Genomic DNA, 19,827 nt, shown 5'->3' with positions numbered 1-19,827 from the left:
AGACCTTTGTCACAGCATTTGTATTTTTAAAGGAGACGTTTCACGGTGGTTATCGTCCTATGCAACTATGGAAAGCGGATTCAAACAGTTCTTAACCTTTATTTGGAATCACCAATAATAACTTGCACATTTCATAAGGAGCAACCGCACTCACCAAATCAGCGATTAAACGTAACATACGTGATCAGAACCACGGCTCCCAGCCCACATACACTCTCCCGAGCACATTTGCATCCGTGGCTTGGTCCAGCAGACATTCCACCTGCTTTTCCACGGACAGACCCTCAGACGGTTCCCTTGCCCGAACGTTGTGCTCCGGCGTCCCCAGGGTGACCGCCTGCATTCCCTCAAAGCCTGGAAGCCCCTCAGAGCCCAGCTTGAGCTCCTCACTGTAAACAAGGAAACATTTGGTCTTCAACGATAAAACGAGGCTTCCCTGCCGAGTGATCGTACCTGGTAATAATGGCAGGATTGGCGCCTTCCAGTTTCCGCCTCGCAAAGTTCACCTTCTGCAGCGGATACCAGTTGATTTCTTTGGTATTCACGCTCTCCGTCCACGTACCTCCCTTCTTCAGTTGTTTAATTTCAAAATTCTGTGAAAGAGGGGGGGGACAAACAAGTGGATTGCAGTCATTTGAAACAAAACAATAGACCAAGTCCACGATTTTTTGGAAACAATCGGCCACCTTCCAGTCCAGCGACGGCTCCTTGACAAAAACATCCATGGTGTTGAGCAGCAGGTCCGGCTCGTTCCTGTACGCTCGGAGGGCGTGCGCCATGACGCTCTGGATCAAACCGGATTCTTTCAAGGGTTGCATCAGATTGACAAACTGTCCGGTCAGGCGGAAAGGCATGAGCTCGGGGACGCTAAGGAACTGGCGGGAAGAACCGTCGCACGAGTTAGCAACACCAGGATCAATGAATTCCTGACTTTTAGCGATACCTGTGTGGCTGAGCCGAACGCATGACCAAAGTCGATGCCGATCATCCCTCCCGTTTCTGTATTGATCATAAAGTTGGAGAGATGCCTGTCGCCGATGCCCAGCACCCAATGGCTGACGCAGAGTAAAGCGTGAGAACTGATGAAGTGGGAGCGCAGGGATAGAAAAGCCTCGGGACTGTTGCACATCTTTAGGAAAGCTCTCCTACAAATCGAGAGACAGAAAACGGTGTGATTGGTTCTCTTTCATTTGATCAACTCCGAGATGAAACTTACTTGAGGAGATCAGTAGGCACTTGCTGCAAGACTTTGGAGAAGTTATTGATAGCATTGGTGCGTGTTGCTTTCCTGTCAAAGATAATATAATATAATATAATATAATATACTGTGGTGAGGGGCAATGCCTCGAAATATAGGATAAACTCACATGTAAGCGAAAACATAGAATTTTAATGGATTATTTTCTGATTTTGAAGATGAAAAGCTGGACAGCCACTTATTGTAGATATCACCAGACCTAAAAAACAGCACAGTTAAAAAAAATAAAAAATAATAATAATAATAAGCATATGCAATGAATTAAGTGCACCTGGCTGCCCTGTCGGACTCCTCCTTTGTCATCGTGGCCATCAGAAACTCCTTCAAAGTACACGTGTTCTCCATCCATTCAATGAGTCCAATTCTGTTCAAATAAGAGTCATGATTATATCATCCACCCAATAACAATAACAGATCCAAAAAGTACCTGGTGTTAATGGGGATGACTTGGTACGTGCGGAGCTGCAAGCCTCTGCGAGCGCATGCCGCGTCGTGACTCAGCAAAATATTCATGACGGCGAAAAGCTGCTCGATGCGTTGATCCTGTCGCAGGTCTTCTCCACCCTTAACCAGGAAAGGATGGTCGCGCTCGTCGTCGCCGCGGATGATCAGACGTTTGGGACGGCGCATGGACGTCATTACTTTTACCTGCGGGACAGACCAGCGGATGTTTCTGAAGTTGGAGTTTTCTATTTGATTGTTTTACAAATTTGGTTGTAATACTTACCCTCTCATCAAATCCGGTTATTTTGGTATGATACTCTGGCAATGGTTTGGATTTGCCATCATATTGACCTAGAAGATGGAGGAGGGAAAATGTAATCAAAAGTAACTTTTATTTCTTTTTGTTAGACTGACACAACCCCCGAATTCTACTGACCGGGGATCTCCAGCTGGTTTCTGAACGGGTCTGCTTGAAATGCACTCAGCCAGGGTGAGTACTCCTTCAGATTTCTGGGTTCTTGCTGCCAGCCCCGCATGGAAAATGCAAACTCATCCACACTCTTCAAAAAGACTTTCTGCTTCCTCTTTTCAAAGACTTTGCTGCCTTTGCTTCCCAGCAACTTCTCCATATCTTTAGCAAATCTCTGTGGATGGAATACTAGAATTGGTGGTGCATTTCCAAAGAGCTTTCAGCTCTTTGCTAACTCCAAATTTTGATTTATTTTAAAAATATATATATATTTTAATATAATTATATATATATATGATGATGATGATGTACAAACTTTGATAAATTTCTGGCGAAAAATCCCATGACCCTCTTTTTTCCAATCCCCGAGTGAAGAATACATCTCGTTGTATAAGCTCTCCATTTTCTCCTTGCTGAAGTCCGGTTTTTCCAGTTGGTTTTTTACATTTTCCCACCAATCCTGAAGAAAGAGAAAAAAAAAAAAAAAAAAATCCACAATGAGTCAAGCGTAGCCAGCACAACTCAAATCCAAAACTTTTTACCCGAAAAATCATATCAGGATTTGTAAGTTGTTGCAGTGCATCCACAAATTTCTTCACAGCTTCTCCTCTATCCAGCATGCTCTTCATCCTGTCAATACAAACATGATCATTTCACACTTTGTGAGTGTGAACAAGTTATTGATATTACCTGTTGACAAATTCCCGTTGTCGGTGACCAATGGCAGAATCCTCAAAGTGATAACTTTCACTACTGATCATTAAAGCGTAAACCAGAGCTTGGGGGTAAAATTCGGCTATCTGCTCAATGCAGTGCTGCACGGCCACGGCTTGAGGCTTATCCAGGAGGGCCACCATCTGACTGATCCAACCGATCAGCATCCAGCAGGGCACTGATTCCATCTAAATATAAAAAGAAAATGCTCTTGTAAACTCATCGAGTAGATTATGATCAACGAGACAAACCTCGTTTGTCATGAGGTCCAACGTCTCGGACGGATACGACTCGACGAGCTGCAGCAGTCGAGGGAACTTGAGACGAGCCTCCTCCGAGTTCATTTTCAGGGCTTTTAACATGCTTTTTACGACATGGGCCGGCAGTGTCATGAGGTCTGGGAATTGATTGTCTGTGAAATTTGGATTTAGCAGAAAATCATGACTTATGGCAAAAAAAAAAAAGATAATTGCCTAACTCACTTGTGTCACCCTGATCTTCTTGACGTAGGAGTTTGTCACAGAAATCCGCTAAACACATGTACGTTTCAACAATGCTGCTGATTTCCAAACAGCTCTGTTTATGAATTTGCAGCTCCTCATCAGCTTTTTTGGCAGCGTCGCGCATTAACGTTAACGCTCGTAATTGCAGCCCCACTTCCACTTCCTGCATGAAAAAAGAAAATCCTTCAATGACACCTGGACGGAAAGAAAGCACTGAAACGTGGACTGTGAAAATGTGTCATCGGTAGAATTGGGGTACCTTCATATCTTGAATGGGCCAAGCGCTATTTGAAAGTTTGACAACTCTTTCTGCTTTGTCAGCTTCAATAGTTTCTAGAACTGAAGGACTTTTGCGTACAGCCATGGCCATGATATGGAAAGATGTTCCTTGAAGGATCTTTTGGTCTCTGTACACTCCAGATGAAGAACTTTGGCAGTCAACCTCAATATCCTCTGCAGAAAAAAAAATTCTTATCAATTTTGAGAATGTTCTTTGGCGGTTTCTAAACAATATTTAGTTTTTGTGCTCACCCAAAAGTCGAACGGCCTTGAGCATAATATTGAGTTGCTCCAAAGGACCCTGAGCTTGAATACGTTTGTGGCCGTAACGACTAAAACTGTGAACCCAACGCAGCAAGTGTTTTCTATTCGTTTTGGCATCTTTGTGAAGTTCCTTCATCAGCTTGGTGGCGACCGAAAAGTTATTCTGAAGGCAACGGCAGCAAAAAGCCATTACAACAGAGGCCGTAATGTGGCAAGACTTTTTTTTTCATTGTGTCACCTGCTTCCTTGCGCTATCCGCCATGTGCAACTTCATGTTGAACTTGCAGTTGTTAACTAAAGCGTCCAGGTCTTCTGCTGCGTCGTCAGTCCCGTCCACCTCCATGCTATCAGTGTCTGTATCGCTCTGAAGCTTTTCCCTGATTTTATCCAGGAAGAAAAACCTGGAATGATACCAAAAAAAGACGTTTTCTGAACGGATCACATCAAATAATGACTTTTTTTTTTTTTTTTTTTGCCTCACCGAGATGTAATTATATCGTCCCAGATGTTCACCGGATCCATTTTAGCATCAGGGTATCGCTCAGTCCATGAATCGATAAGCCGCTTGAGGGATGTCACAGACACTAAAAATCACAATCAATGTTAGCATTGTATTTTTTTTTTTTAACAGAGCCAGCAAGCCCGCACCTCACCTTCTCCCTTCATAAACTGCAGGAAGTCCTGGATTTCCGTCAAAGCCTGCACTGACTGCAAGATGGTAAGCCGACTTTGAGTCAGCAGTGTATCCACACTTGAGTAACTCTAGAAAATGCAGACAGGAGTAAAAACCCAATTCAAAAAAATGTATCTTAATCACCTTTCAATTACCTGCATGAAAATCTGCATGGCGGAGTTGGTGTAGTATTTAGCGCGGTCGTAGTCCTCCTGCAGGATGTAGAGTAAGCTGAGCTCTTGGCTGTAACGACTCTCCAGCAACTTTTTACGTTCTTCCACTTTCATGGCTTGGTCCATAAAAGTGAGAAGACTTTGGTCTCCCTCACCCAATTGCAGCAACTTGAGCATACTTCGAATCATGTGCGGCAGATACATTTCCTAAAATAAAAACAAAATCACGCTTTGTGATCAAACTTAACGCAGGTGATTGAAAGGTGAAAGGTTACCTGGTAGAGAGGCTCAAGCCACATGTTGTCAAGATTAGCGGAGCCATTTTCATCAATGTAATAGGTGGAACAGTACTGAAGAGATTTCCAATCAGTTAAATGGCTGTAGGCCTCCATTGCAGCAATTTCCCAAAAGTCCTTCTCAGAGTCAGTGGGTTTGCCATCCGTCCAGTCTTTAGTGTTAAGAGCCTGGCGGAACAAGCAGAAAAAAAAAATTGTTCATCTGCATCGATGCACGATTTGGGGGCTTCTCATACCTCGTTGTATAGCTTAGCAGCTTCAGCAAAGTCAGTGCAGGCTTCAGCTTGAAGAGCAGCACTGGTGATCGGCATGGTCCCGACTTTACCTGCAAAGATGCCGCGAACGACATCGTAATCCTCCAAGTCTCTGTAAAGCCTACGGGACAAAGCAAAAAAAAAAAGTGAAGCCACTTTTGACCAAAACAAATGACTTCAAATGAATACCTTGCAAGGTGGACCCATTTTTTGGTATCCGGGGGGATTTCTTTGGGTCCTCGTGACTTTTTTCTGGGAGGTTCATCTTGCATGTCGATGTGTAGAAGACCTTCTTCCAAGAGCAGGACGCCCGATGGCTGCTGGAGACTTGCGAGGCTTGTTGAGCTTACAAGTGATGGATCGATATGCAGCAGGTCTTTATGCCGGTAGCACATGTCCTTATTTGAGGGGGGGATGATATTTTAAAGACTAATCTTGTCCATTGTTTTTTTTTTTTTGGATGATAATGTCATACCTGCACACATGCGATAAACGGCGGGAAGCAGAGCGTACTCTTGCTGAGGAATTCATTCATGATGCATCGGAGGTCCTCTTTGATTTGAACTGCTTGCTGCCTGGGTTTCTGCGTTTCCATTTCTTCCAGGATGCCAGTGAACAATGAACTGAACAGTTGTTTGGCCAAAATCGGATCTCTCTAGAAGGCACAGGAGAAAATCTGTATTAATGACAAGCTGGTGTTTTGAAGATACTGTAGGCTTGAAGGGGGAAAAAAAAAAAAAGTGTCACCTGCGCGACGGCTTGAAGTGGGGCAATAAGGTTACTGTATGGGATTTGGACATCTGGAAAGTCTCCTACTCTATAGTTGCGATACAGAGTCACCTGAGCTTCCTTTCGAAGCCTTTGATCAGCTTTTTGCTCCTGGAAACACCAGAAAAAAAGAAGTTGGTGATTACAAATCCAGAGAGTAGAATGATATATGTTGTGGTTAAATTGGATATAATACTTTGTACCTTGAGTCGCTTTTGTTTTTGGACTTCTTTTTGTGCAAAAATCAGGCTCTCCTCTTGGTCCTTGAGAAATCTGCGTCTCAATTGAAGGATTTTTTTACGTTGCTCATTTTCCGCTGTTGACCAAAGACACAATAAATCACTTTGTTTTATAAATGTCCTCTGGTGGCATATGATTATACATTTGAAATATAATTATAAATAAATAAAAATATAATCTACTAATAAATAATACATTTATTTTCAAACCATCCAGACCTAATGACAAATCCGACTGACCTTTTGCAGGATTGTCCACCTCGTCTGTCGATGCGGCGATGCGCCTTTGTCCAAAGCCTTCACCTACCGGTCGTCTTGCTGTACTTTGCCTCGCCGCTTTCTTTTCAAAAACCATCAAGGAGGACACAGACTCAGACAGCGAATACTCCGCAAATGTGTCCACGCTGCTGCCGGTAAGCCAGTTATACGCTGTGTGTCGACCTGTCAAATAATCCACAAAATCAAGACATTGACAGAGAAATCAAAATATGGAAAATTCGCTACTACCTGGTATTTGTGTTTGCGAAAACTGAAGTGAGGTCTGTGTGGCTCGAAGTTTCCCCTTCATGGCTCCCGATTGGGAAGGTGCCACGCTCTCAGGGCCTTGAGAGTTTTGCGTTTCAACAAACATTGGAGTCATCACCGTATTCCTGAAGCGCCAGTTGGAATCAATTAAATAATCCTATCGGATGGAAGAAAAACACTTTCAGGATTGAGTCCATTTCAGTCCAATATCTCGATTTGAAGTCAGGAAAACAAACCAACCTGGAAGGTGCATTCCGAGAGAGGATACTCAAATATGTTTCGTTTGAAGTCGGGACTCTGACTAGTCATTTCCAACAAGAGGTTGGTTGCCAGGCTTAAGAAACATCGTTCTATTTGACAAGTGTACAACGAACGAAGCACAGTCAACATTCGCTCCAGAGTTGCGGTCGGAAGGCGCTTTTCCTGACTCCAGAAATTACGAACATACAGCCTGAAATTAAGAAGGAAGAATATTTCTTGAGTATCCTTTGAGTGATAAATTGATAGGAATACTTACTGAAGGCCTTGGTTCTCTTCAGACAATCCTTGAAGTAGTGTTTCTTTAGCTGCGTTGAAAATTTCCAGCGAGGTGCTGTCTTTCTTGCTCTCGTCATCACTAGCGGAGACGACACACTTCACTGTCTCTCCCGATGGATTTTGCGTCAGGAAACGATTGAAATGAACAACTCTACCTGTAGTTGTCTTGGATCCACATGAGGATGTCATACATTCGCTCACGGCATACCGGTGAAGGATGCGAGACAAATGATGTGACGGCCACGAGGAATTCTTGAAGCTGTGCTGGAGTCAGGCGAGGAAGAATTTTGTGGATGATATCGAGACATACGATCTGCATTGCTTCATCCCTTAATGCATGTACAGTAGAGGAGAGGAAGTCATTTTAATCAGGTTTGACCTTAATACAAACAATAAAAATGGCTGCCACTTACCTATAGCCCATTATCTGAATAAATCCTGTGGTCTTAAGCTGCAAAAAAATGTCCGGGATGACATCAGCTCGACTCAACACGCACTCCAAACAATTAATTTTTAATGTGCCGTGCATTTTTGGAAGCTGGTAGAACACAGGATTGACAAACCTACAAGAGCCAAATAGGACACAGTGCAGTCGTAGTTTTTATAGACATCTTTTTTTTTTTTTTTTGCACAAAGCGATGCTCACCCATCCATGAAAGGAGGAAAGTGCTTTGACACTTTGTTCACACAAATAATGAATTTATCATTCATTTCCTTTTTCTTCAGACTTGTTATGTGATGGGCGGCAAGACTGAGAAGCTCTTGGTGATGCTAGGGGAGGGGCAAATCATTTTATTTCACTTAGTCGATGTATTTCATTTATACCTGTAATAACGAGGAAGTTGAGGACAATCTCATACTTTTTCATTATCAGTCATGTTCTTCAGGATGAGTCCAATAATCTCAGCAGCAGCTGAGTAGACATCTTTATACCTTACGAGGGTAATGTTGTTGGTGAGGGACTTGATGTACCTGTCATGACATGAAAGATCAGAAATACAGATCTGACATATACATGGAGATAATAATATAGGTTTACCTATTATATTGAATTCCACAAGAGACATCATAAGCAGGGAGGTTGTTGGCCAGAATGATTCCAAGCAACTGAAGTCCAACAGAGTTGTTTTTACTGTCTGGGTCCGTGCCACAGAAGCGCTCATATATCAGACTTAAAACAGAAAACACCAGTTATTTAAAAATGTTTTAAAGAAAAATCGAATCTTTTAAGGGACCTTACCCGTGAGGCACATAAAGACAGTCTTTCCAGCACTCCACCAGAGTACGAATGATCTCCAGGTTATGACGGAACACAGATCTTTTGGGGTGAAAGCTATGCTTCATTAGAAATTCTAACAGCCGATTGGCCAGCACTTCATCCCTGACGTTACCCTGGGATAAAAAAAACATTGCTAAATCATGACACTAACAATTCACTGGTACCAATTTTGGTGTTATTTAGTCATCCAAAAATGAGAATATACAACCTTTGGTCTAGCCAAGCTTGTCCAAGACAATACTGTGACCACAATATCCACGACCATAAAATGGATACCCTCTCCTCCATTGTTTTCAGATACAACAAGCTGTAGGAGCGGTCCCAGCCAGTGCTTGGCATATGGTCGAAAAACCTGCAGATCATGGAAAGATAATATAATATGAAGAAAATAAATCAACACAAGATTTCTCAACATTCTCGGCCTTTAATCGCATATTCACCTCCTCTGTGTTGATGATTAGCTTTGAAATGAAGAGTCTGATATTCAGTGGTGTGGCTGGATTCATTAATTTCCCATGTAGAAATTTCATCCATGGAGGAAGGTCACTGGGGAAATTTCCCTATTTCATCCCCAAAAAAAAAGGGAAAAGCTTTATCCAATGGCGTCGATAGTGTCTCATTTTTCCAGTAAATGGCTTAGCGACCTGTTCAATTTTGGGAGTTATCTTGTTCCTTTGCATGTGACCAATGAGAGCTGTCATGGTCGCCATACATTCATGCTGATTGAGCTCATCCATTTCCAGGTCTACTCCTGCGTCCGGGGAATAGGTTGTCTCATCTGTCTGCTAAAATGAAGAACATCCAGACACACAAATGAAACCACGTCAAAGCTTATGGAACAAGGTAAGCTTTATTCCAGTGAACTCACAGCCTTTGCTATAGTCCGTCTCTGCCCTTCTGGATTTTGGGAGCTGTAGGAAAAGCTTTGTATACCGGTGGAGAAATCAAACTGACTCATCTCCTCGCTCAAACTGCTGTCAGCCATATAGGACTGGGAGGACAAATACACTGGTGCCTCTTTAGACACCAAACAAATGTATTTTGAGTTACGCACGGAGACAATGCTCGACTAAAATGGTGTTATCACATCAATGACCCCAAAGTTCACGTTACATACCTCCATTCTCTTCGCTCACTTCTTTTCGAATCATAGTATACTTCTTTTTCCTCTCAAGCGGAACCTACATTAATAAGGACGTAAGAAAAGTTGCTCGATATTATTTATTGTTTTTTTTCTCAACTCAAAAAAATAAATAAATACGCAAACATACCTCAATGACAACTGGGAAATTGTAGGTTCTTTCAACGTCAATGATATTTTCCAAAATGAACTGGCTCTGTGCAAGATGAAAAGGAAAAAACATATATTTATGACATAAGTTTGGATTTAGATGTATCCACACACATGTATTCACACCTTTTCTGGTTTGTCACTGAAGAGGAAGCCAGAATAAAATTTGGCCTCATTGAAGCTGCAGCTGACGGCAGCCATGGCGCAGTTGTACGCAGCGCAGTGGTACTGTCTCCTAATCTCCAGAAGCTGAGTCTCCCCAGCCATATTCTCAGTGAACGTTTCAAAACACCACCTGACGAAATCATTGAAAAATCCCTCCGTATAAAAAAAAAAAGTTGCACAACATTTGTAAAATCTAAGATGGATTTCCTACTTGAGCAATTTCTTTGATAGCTCGTTCCCTTCCGTTTTGTCTGTACCGCAATAAGCTGAATTGATGCGCGAGTCCTTGGAATAAACTTCCTCTTTGGGAAATCGAGAATACAGGAGCTCCATTAGCTTGAAGCAGCCGTTCTTCTTCAACAACTGCATCTCAAATGCTGATTCGCTTGCCTGAAAAAAAAAAAGTTCCAGTGTGTTTGTCAAAAAAAAATAGATAAAAAAAAAAACAAAAACAAAAAACAGACCTTAGTGACGCGACTGAGAAGCGACGTCATTATGTTGGAAACATTGGCCACAAAGAAGTCAATGAGTGTCTTGGTGCTACAGTGAGAGGCGAGAGGCAAAAGAACTCTTTCCACCATGGCCTGAAGCACACTGCTCCTTGGCACGTCACTCTTCTGGATCACTCCATATATCGTGCAGAGTAGCTGCAACTGCCGGTCACTGCTTGGTCTGATCACACACAGAAGAGATTAAAAAAAAAAAAAAAAAAAAAAAACACTTTACTGACCGTTTAGCAATTCTTTGGAAGCATGTTTGAAACTGCTCTTCCATGATGTGCTTTCTGTCACGACACAGAATTTCAGCGAGCAGTTTGAGCAGAAGAGGGCTCTGAGAAAGTTCAAGGGCATCCAGCAGCTAGAACAGATAGAATTTATTTAGGTACAAATAACTTGATTGTGTTACTATCTAGGGGTCATCTGGCACGCTGACCTTTCTAATACAGTCCATGTAGTTGTTGCGGTGAAGGGAACCCTTTGCAAATTCATCCGATTGCATGGGAAAGTGGGAGGCCACCAGGCACTCCAGTGCTCCCTGCAGCTCAGCTAGTTGTTCTTCCGGGACTCTCGTAAAGAAAGGCAACACCAGCAGGGCTTGACTCTAGACAGATGAGGAACATCAGAAAAAAAAACGTTAGCGAAAATTCTGCAATATTTTCCAATACTGGATGTTTCGAAAGTTTTACCTTGAGATTCAGTGGTAGGTTGATGTCAACCAGGAGCTTGATAAAAGTGGAAAACACTGGCTTGAATCCTTTGTGGTTGACATTGGAGCACACAGATGAGTCAATCTGACGACAGGGAAAAGGATGACCAAACATCAGGAGCTTGACATCATCATCAAAAAATCCACTTTGGACATTCAAATGACATCAACTGTTTATTTGGAACCAAAACAGAGTTGCATCACAATACCTGTAGGAGTTTGGAGAGTAACAGAAGGGTGGCAGTTTTGCTTTCTGCATTTGAAGCATGTCCACCCCACCATGACTGCAGGCTATTCCATCCTCCAAGCACTTCCTCCACTAGCTGTTTTCCCTGAGTTTTCCGAACACAACGCTCCCGAAAACTGTGATCCAGCATCCCATTCAGCAACACACTAACCTGAGAAGTTCATCATAATTTCATTCAATAAACAAGAAGGGAAAGAAGAGCGCAAAAAAAAAAAAAAAGATTTACCATGCTGGGGTTGAGTAAGGAGGCCATCATGAGACGAGGAACTGTCTCTTTTATGTTTCGAAGCAGCTCTGTGTTGATGGCCGTCGGGAAGAGGCTGTAGAAGTACTCGGCGTGGGAGAAGCTCAAGAAGCTCTGGCCCTGACTTCCAGTCAGCAGTATGTCCAGCAGCTGCTCGCCCTATATGAAAACGTACAAGATTGGGACTTTAGTTGGTCACCAAACTTTGTTTTAAGGAACACGCCACTGACCATTGGAGACAGAGAAAAGGCAAGCTGAAGGAGACCCTCAGCTAACTTCTTGCTATTTATGTCCAAGGATGGAAGTGACTTCCTGTCACCAGGTGCTATTCCGTTATATACCGTCAGGAGAAGTGATTTGGCAGGATCGGAATCCTTCATGACAAAAAACAACAGAACAAAAAAAAAAAAAAAAAAAGCTCAAATTGAGGTCATCCCGTTTTTTTTTTGTGTCGAAGCAAATCAATACCTGGTTCTTCAGAATGGAACAGAGGAAGCCGGCTTTGTGGATCTGCTTACATGAAGATAGAACCATTTCCATCTGGCCGTGGTGTCCGGTGTGATAGAGGTCTACAGCACATAGCTGCTCAACACTGAGGAGCAACAAAAAAAAAAAAAATTCTGGACAATGAAGGAATTTCCAATTCTGTTAGCTCACAAAAACAGGATCAAAATACCTTTTGTGTGAAATTCTTTTCTTCACGCTACATTCCACCCGAACGTGGTATGGTGATGCCAGCAGGGCTTTGAGTAGGGGAATACATACTTCAGGTAGATTCTTAATGATATCAACATCCGCCATGTTGAAGCCCACAGACGATGGCTGACACACCACCATGGCAGTCAGCTCAAAAAATACTGCGCTGAAGATATCTTCTTCGAGAAGCTGTAAAAGGGCGAGGGAAGGTACGTGAAGCAAGACAAAGCGAGCAGGGATGGTGACAGAAACTCCTTCCATGTCTCACCTTGCAAAAGTCTTCACCCCCTTTGACTAGGACCATAGTAGTAAACTCCAGCAGGCGAACAATGATGGTGCATTTGCTGTAGTTGTACTGCTCCACCTCTATCGGACTGAAGTGAGAGTTCTTCTGACCATGATGGAAGCAGCTCTCGGCTGCTGCCAGCTCTTGAGTTGCTAGCTCGGTCAAAAAGAAACGTACGGCTTGCAGAAAACTTGATTCGTCCTTGGAATCTTGAGAAGGAAATCATTTCAGCACAACTCTGAGAATTTAAACAGTACTTTTTCTATCAGTAGAACTTACGAAGCATGTGATTGGGCTTAATTATATGCAGACTAATGAAGGTGTTGTAGCAGTCGAGAGCAGCCAGAAGAAGGTCCATCCATTGCAGAGTGGCTTTTACGCTAAAAGGCTCTACCAAGTTCCTGAGAGTCGGTTGGGAGAGTAGACCTCCACCTTCAAACTTGGTGACCAAGAAAGCAACACCACGATCGTTGAGCACACCCTCCAGCCATTGCGGGGGAGACTTTTTTCCTAAATTTCCATCAAACACAGAATGGAAGAGAACCGTGTTAAATATGGTATTAGGCTATTATTGATTGTCACAATCTCACCGGGTAGGAGAGGCACAAACTCATAGAAAAGCTCCAAACATTTGTGGCGACATTCAGTCTGAGGTCGTCCGCATTGTTCCAGAAGCCATAAAACCATTTCGGACAGGCAGAGCTTTTCATCAACTGGAAAACCCCTAATAAAAAGGACAAAATGGGGGAGGGGGGGATTTTGTCGTTTAACATTTCAACCACATTTGTCATGTGCCGTGTGTTTGTCTGAACCTTGGAATGCGTCTTTTAAGATTGCTGTTATTGAGAGCGGGGGCCTTATACTTGATGATCCGTTTCAGATGATCAATTGTACTGCAGCACTGCTGCAGTGTACCTGGAGATGGAAGAAAAACAAATTCATGTCTGTTTGCTACATTTTCCAAATTAAAATGAACTAGATTATTATTTTTTTTAACTGTTAAGCTACAAGTGAGTTACCCATTGATGGCTCATCTGCGTGCGCAAGAGCCAGGCTCTCGACAAAAATAACAAGTACTTCAAAGATGAACTGCTCCACCAAAGAATTTTCCTCCCTGGAAGAGTATTGTCACATCAATCTCGACATTCTTTGTAGTTGTATCGAAAGAATTTCAAAAATACCTCATACCTGAATTGTCTGTAGATACTATTGAAGGCTAAAGCTGCGCCCAGCCTTTTGAAGCCACTTGGATGGAGAGCCAAGCTGTAGATGCGCTTAAATAATGACTTCATATTTGCAGGGCTCTTCTCTTGCTGCTTGAGGCTGGTTTGTTTAATTGACCATTTGACAAACTCTTCAATGCAGCGGCCACTGAAGTCTCGGAGCGTGCTGTCTTTGGGGTCAACGATACCGTTCTAACAACAACCAAACAAATAGACATTGCTGATAGAAATCTAAAAACAAAAAATTCACAGAAAAGAGTTACTGTAATATTTGAAAACATTTGACTAAATGGAAGCACTGACCAGAATGGCTTCAAGAACAGCTACTGTATCTTGGCTCTCAAATTTCTTATTGTTAGTAAACCAGTGGATCAGCTGCATAACCAGTGGTTCAAAGAGTTGCCTAGTCACCTGAGGAAAAACTTTTAGAAATAACATCTCACGTGTTACACTTACTTCATATACGCTTTTGTGATACGTACTTGATCGACATCGCAGGCCAGGCGTAGCAGCACGGGAAAAAGTCTTTTGTGCAGCTTGTACATTGGTGGTAAACGATTCTCTCCTTCCACCATCTGAGCACTCTTCCCAACCATGTAGAGGACCAAGCTGTGGAGCAGCTCACAAGCTGCTACCTGCATCAGAGTTCAGTCAAGTGAGAATATTCAAGTCGAGTCAAATATTGAATGTAGAAGACACACTTTGGTTTGTCTGTCACTTGTGGACAGGGCGAGCTCGCTGATCCGAGGCAGGAAAGGATCGAGATAGATGACTGGCTTCATGTCGGTGAATGGTACGGGAAAGCTAAGCCTCTTCTCAGTATCCCAGGCGACAAACGTCTTCATCATCTCCTCTGACGAGACCACTTAAGTGACAGAGGAGTATCCCGTGATCAACGATAATGACATCCGCTCGGAGTCATAGCAAAAGAAACATTCCGCTGTGCCGCCAGAAAATCTGAATCCATACCAGCGATGAGATTTCTGTTGAGCTTCCCGCCCAAGTGACCGAGCAACTTCACCACCCTGAGCCTCACCGTGGTAAGAGGGGCATCCTCCTGCATTCATATTTGAAAAAAAAAGCACGAATATTTGATACATCCTTCAACGTCAAACGTTTCTTTATTACCATGGCGAGCTGGTTGGACTTCTTCAGAAGTCTCGTCATCACTCGGCTGTAGCCAATGTCACTTCTTGAGGACAAAGAAGACATCACCTCCCATACACCATCGTCTTTGTCTAAGTCGGCAAAGAGAATGGTTAACGCGCCTCGATCGACAACGGCTCGTCGTTATCAAATGCTTACCGTTGTTGCTGTTGGTTTTTAGGTAACCATCCAGAAGCGGGAGGATGAGCTTGTAGCAAGGCTGCATGGTCTCCGAAGGGATGTGGCTGGACCAGCCCTCTAAAGCATGGAGGGCTGCGTTGGCCAAAGGGACGTGACTAAGACCCAACTTCAAAGCTGCCTGCATGATGATAAAAGTCAAGGTATGACAAGTGTCTTCAAATATCACAAACAGGAACCACAATAATTCATCAATTAAAAAAAATAGATAAAATGGAACGCACCTCCAGAGCAGGACAGTACACCTTGATATCCACGGCAACAATGTTGTGGTGGAGCGAGAGGACAAAGGTCAAGCAGGATGCCAGCAGCTCATCTTTGTACTGCTTCATTTTCACACAGACCTAGTTCAACAGACACCAAGTTTTACTCACAAGTTAAATCTCCCAGGTGATATAGGATTGAAAGAGATTCTACCTCTTTTCCAAATTTGGAGAAGAGGGCAAAGCAAGCACTTCTCACTGTGTCACTCTGAGTTGGAGCTGAGCTTCCAACACCCTGTGTGAAAAAAAAAAAAAGTTGTTTGCATCAGCCTTTACTCAAAAAGCAAAATACATGACATGAATATATTCTTTACCTGATAATACTTGATTTTCTTGGCAATATTCATGGTGACTGAGAGCAACTTGTAAAATCCACTGACAAGCGGGTTTCGAAGTGACTGCAGGATAAGTTTGTGGCTGAATGGGTACATCCAAGTTTGGAAATACTCAATGTGCTTATTAAGTAATAACTCACTAAAAAGAAGAGAGAGCTTTTAGTTGTTAAATACAACTACAAGTACTGCGTTGCATCTACATTACCTGCAAAAGTCGACTAAGTTAATAAATGCGGTGAAGTCTTTCATCTTATTGGGCAAAAGATGAGCCGTAGGGTCAGAAGAAGGCACGACGTGAGTCGCATCTTCTGAAGCCTGACAAGGAGAAAAGAAAACGAGTTTTGCAATTTAATTAAAAAAAAAAAAAAGTGTGTCACTAAATGCGAGCACACACCTCCTCCCCTGGGGTGACCTTCTGTAATGATAAGTCTAATTTCTCGATGATCAAGAGAAGCGATTTGACCAGCTCATCGTAAAGAATGCGACTCAGGGACACTAGAGCGGCGTTCTGATGTTCAAAAGCTCCGTCCAAAAATCCTGAATCCTGCAGGAGTAGATAAATGTAAGGGGAGGAGCAGAAAATGAAACAGGGGGGAAAAAAAACAATGATACCTTCAAGCGATCACAGTCTAGCAGGCCTCTGTACAAGGCGAGGTAATTCTTACTGGATGGAACTCTCAACTTTCCAATTCGAACTTCAGATGAGCCAAACGAATCATTTTCTGAATCTTTGCTCTAAGAAAAAAGCAAAACATTATTTTTTAAGGTTAATCCAAACAAGCCGTGTGAGAATTCAACTCACCTCGGTGACCATAGGTTTGGAACAGACACGAATCAATCCCTGGTGCACTAAAATTTTTTTTAAAAAAGCAAAAGAATAAATGAACCATCTTTGTTTACCTTGCACCCGACCGCCATCTTGAACTCAACTTACCCACGGAGCTAATGAAACTCCACAGAACGGGTCCTTTGGAGGCCATGGCCACCAGCACTTTAATGATGGCTCTGCAGCAAGTGATCTGCATTTTGTCACTGTACTGAGGGAAAGTGTCAATTTGCACCACCACCAGACGTTCCAGGAGCGGAGTGTACACCTCTGGAACCTGAGGTCCAAAATAAAAGATATTTTCCATGTGAACTTGTTGAGGAATTTGAAACGTATAGAGTTTGTGACCTTATCCAGGTGAATCAGGACACTGGCGATAGAATCCAAAAAGCTGGGTAGTTGGTAAAAGCTTTCGTCCTCCCTGTCCGACTCAGTCAAGTACATCTGCTTACAGCGTTGAATTAGCTCTGTGTACATCAACTCCACATCTTGAGGGCAAACTTTCTTGCAGGGCTTTGAGAGAGAGAAAAAAACCAATCCAATTTTGTATTCAATACTTGACTTTTTTTTTTGCTCCAAACACAAACTTACAGCTGCAAAAAATCCATATCCTCGTATGGCGATGGATAATTCTCTGTGGGTTGACTCCATGGTCTTGATGATGTCGCAAAATTTTTGCATAAAAAACTTCAACTTGCTTTTGTGCTCCTCTATATTTTCCGCCACGAGTATCGAAACCTGAAAAGGCAGCAGTCGTCAAAATTCTTTGTCAAGAAATTCTTGGGTACGAGATGATTACAAATAAAATGTATTATTGTTATTATTATTATTATTATTATTAACCTGCTTTAGGAAAGCTTCCAGTGCGTAGTAACTAGTTTTCTTCATTTCACCGTTGATGTGACCGCAAAGCTTGGACATGGCATCAAACACCTCTCTGTAGTGGCTTATGAGGCAGCTGCTAAATTGTGATGCGTGCCTGGCGAACAATCTCAACCCAGCTGTTTAAAAATTCATCATCATAAATATTGATTTCATTCGATTTAAATTCAATTGATTGGATGAAATATTCATTGGAGCGTTTCATAACGCCACCAAAAGTGTAATCTCACCGAAAGTTACAGCATATCGACTCATTTCCATCTAGGAAAAAAATTAATAAAAAATATTTCAAACAATTTTAGGATTTATTACAGGAATCATGCGTGCGAATGGATCCCCAAAAATCCTTTACCTGTGGACTAATTGCCTTTAGAGAATATTGAAAGATTTCTTTGGATGTTTCTGGATCTGCAAGACAAAGCACTTGTCATTTGTGAGATGATGTTTGCATTCTGCTATCTCACCTTCCTCCATTGTTTTCGTGAAGTTAACCATGAGAGCAGTGATTCCTCTCAAACATCCAGCAACCACGATGAGTTTGGGCTTTTTTGTTGTAGACGTCATCTGCAAAAATCACATTAAACCACTACTGTAATCAAGAAATAAAACTCGGCAAAATTGAAGATCAGCTCGACCGATGAAAAACAAGCACTGATTCTTACAATAAAAAAAAATAAATTGTCTTTCACCTGTTCTTTGAGCTCCCCTTGATAGGCTTTGTAGAGTTTGTCATAGTAGTTGACCATCTCACTGGGGTGAACTTCTGCAATAACTCCCAGCAATTCATAGATGGTGCCGAGGACTATTTCAATCCCCCCCAAAAAAAAAAAAGTTGCTTAAAAAGATTCACTGTTATTAACGTAAAATTCTCCATCTCTGACCTGAATCTGGTAGTTTGCTCTTTTGACAAAGTTCAGTGTAAAATTTGCTGAATATTTCACCAATTCTCATCTCCGCGGCCACAGTGGAAGCTTTTGTTATTAGAAGAACCTATTTGAGTAAAAGTTGTTCATGGCAAATTAAACCTTGACAGAGGAAACATTTTATGAATCTGCTCATCTGAAAAAAAAAACCCAAACCTTTACAAGCAGCTCCAGAACTGCAGTCCTACATTTGGCTGTTCTGTCTTTTGTATACACCGCCATGCAAGTGTCCTGCAAAGAAAGAAAAGAAATGATTCTGTTTTTGAAAATTTGAAAGAAAATCCAAATATAACATAATAAAACATACTCTTATGTCAATGGCGTATGTCTTCTCCCATCCTTTGACTTTTGGAGAAAGCTTCTCCAAAAACTTCTCCAAAAAACACAATGTCTTAATCCTGGCATCCCGGAGCTGGGCGGAAAAACATTTCACATTACATGAGCATTTTTTTTTTTTTTTAATCGCTTCATTTTTGGTTCCCACCTCATCGTGTGGCAAAGACTCCCTGAGGAAGATGAGCAGCCCATAGTCTTTTGAGAACAGTGAGGATGTCTGTAAGGCTTTGAGACACAATACAATGACATGTCAACATGGTAATAATGTATAATAATGTCACTACAAGTAGTACCTACTCTTCTGCTTAATAAAACAATTATTGATGATTTTGTTTGATATATGATGGAACTCTTGCAAATATCAGTGAATTGCATGACACTTGCTGCAAGAGGAACGCTACTGCTGGATTGAACTGGTGTTGTCAACATCGTGTGAATTATGAATATACCGCAAGTAATGCAGCATCCTTTAAATGCATACGCAATCAAAATACGCCATATTTGCATGAGTCCATTGTTTTACCCAGTTCATTGTCGTTGGGTGTTAGCATGCACGTCTGCCCCAAGTCTCCGACTAGGTCTTGAGCTCTCAAAGACGCGCGACGAGTATCCGGGTCTGCGAGTGTTTCATGAAGTTTCAAAAGCAACCCGTCAATTCCTCCTCCAGCGTTGCTTGGCTGAAGAGACATAGTTGACCCAAGGTAAGGTTTGCAATCATTACAAATGTTATTTTGCAATGGTGATTAATAGTTGCAATACGCAGTGTAATGCACAATTCAAGATCGTATCCGGAAGATTTAGGAAAAGGAAACACAATCGCTGGTTTTCAAAACAAAAGTTAGGAATTACGGTAAATATTTTACATAATTACAAAAAAAAAATGAT

At 42.2% G+C, this 19,827-nt stretch overlaps 1 protein-coding gene across 3 annotated transcripts; it reads right to left on the bottom strand.

The window, feature by feature from the left end:
• Positions 1-79: 79 nt before the first annotated feature.
• On the bottom strand, positions 80-19,744 carry prkdc (protein kinase, DNA-activated, catalytic subunit). Of its 3 annotated transcripts, none has more exons than XM_085938839.1 (86): positions 19,466-19,744; positions 19,091-19,167; positions 18,914-19,018; positions 18,763-18,837; positions 18,565-18,673; positions 18,373-18,485; positions 18,148-18,247; positions 18,036-18,091; positions 17,914-17,944; positions 17,645-17,802; positions 17,393-17,539; positions 17,150-17,314; positions 16,910-17,078; positions 16,778-16,824; positions 16,588-16,710; positions 16,370-16,519; positions 16,181-16,290; positions 15,955-16,114; positions 15,795-15,875; positions 15,602-15,721; positions 15,339-15,498; positions 15,162-15,271; positions 15,003-15,090; positions 14,735-14,898; positions 14,516-14,668; positions 14,337-14,444; positions 13,999-14,225; positions 13,830-13,924; positions 13,623-13,725; positions 13,401-13,534; positions 13,090-13,320; positions 12,793-13,019; positions 12,505-12,713; positions 12,297-12,420; positions 12,059-12,202; positions 11,811-11,987; positions 11,547-11,735; positions 11,318-11,422; positions 11,065-11,232; positions 10,862-10,989; positions 10,596-10,803; positions 10,343-10,521; positions 10,093-10,261; positions 9,947-10,012; positions 9,793-9,856; positions 9,544-9,692; positions 9,320-9,460; positions 9,116-9,235; positions 8,884-9,027; positions 8,637-8,788; positions 8,436-8,567; positions 8,257-8,368; positions 8,043-8,167; positions 7,810-7,959; positions 7,552-7,725; positions 7,377-7,475; positions 7,100-7,310; positions 6,842-7,016; positions 6,575-6,775; positions 6,299-6,411; positions 6,075-6,206; positions 5,803-5,982; positions 5,517-5,725; positions 5,310-5,448; positions 5,053-5,241; positions 4,760-4,984; positions 4,585-4,693; positions 4,413-4,515; positions 4,170-4,332; positions 3,920-4,094; positions 3,648-3,841; positions 3,368-3,551; positions 3,137-3,297; positions 2,862-3,073; positions 2,714-2,801; positions 2,488-2,631; positions 2,139-2,346; positions 1,986-2,053; positions 1,686-1,906; positions 1,530-1,622; positions 1,368-1,457; positions 1,217-1,288; positions 944-1,145; positions 687-875; positions 454-593; positions 80-389 (listed from the first exon to the last, which is right to left on the bottom strand). In XM_085938839.1, the coding sequence occupies exons 1-86, from the start codon at positions 19,629-19,631 to the stop codon at positions 185-187; spliced, it is 12,285 nt and encodes a 4,094-aa protein (XP_085794965.1). In that variant the 5' UTR covers positions 19,632-19,744; the 3' UTR covers positions 80-184. The 3 variants fall into 3 exon arrangements, with proteins under 3 accessions (XP_085794965.1, XP_085794966.1, XP_085794964.1); XM_085938840.1 differs by having other exon boundaries at positions 6,575-6,763; XM_085938838.1 differs by having other exon boundaries at positions 18,914-19,167.
• Positions 19,745-19,827: the final 83 nt, after the last annotated feature.

Source organism: Syngnathus leptorhynchus, chromosome 19 (assembly GCF_054491065.1).
Source record: "Syngnathus leptorhynchus isolate UIUO chromosome 19, UIUO_Slep, whole genome shotgun sequence".
NCBI lineage: Eukaryota > Metazoa > Chordata > Actinopteri > Syngnathiformes > Syngnathidae > Syngnathus > Syngnathus leptorhynchus.
Note: the sequence above shows the minus strand (reverse complement) of the source record. Positions and strands in the feature narration are given on the sequence as shown.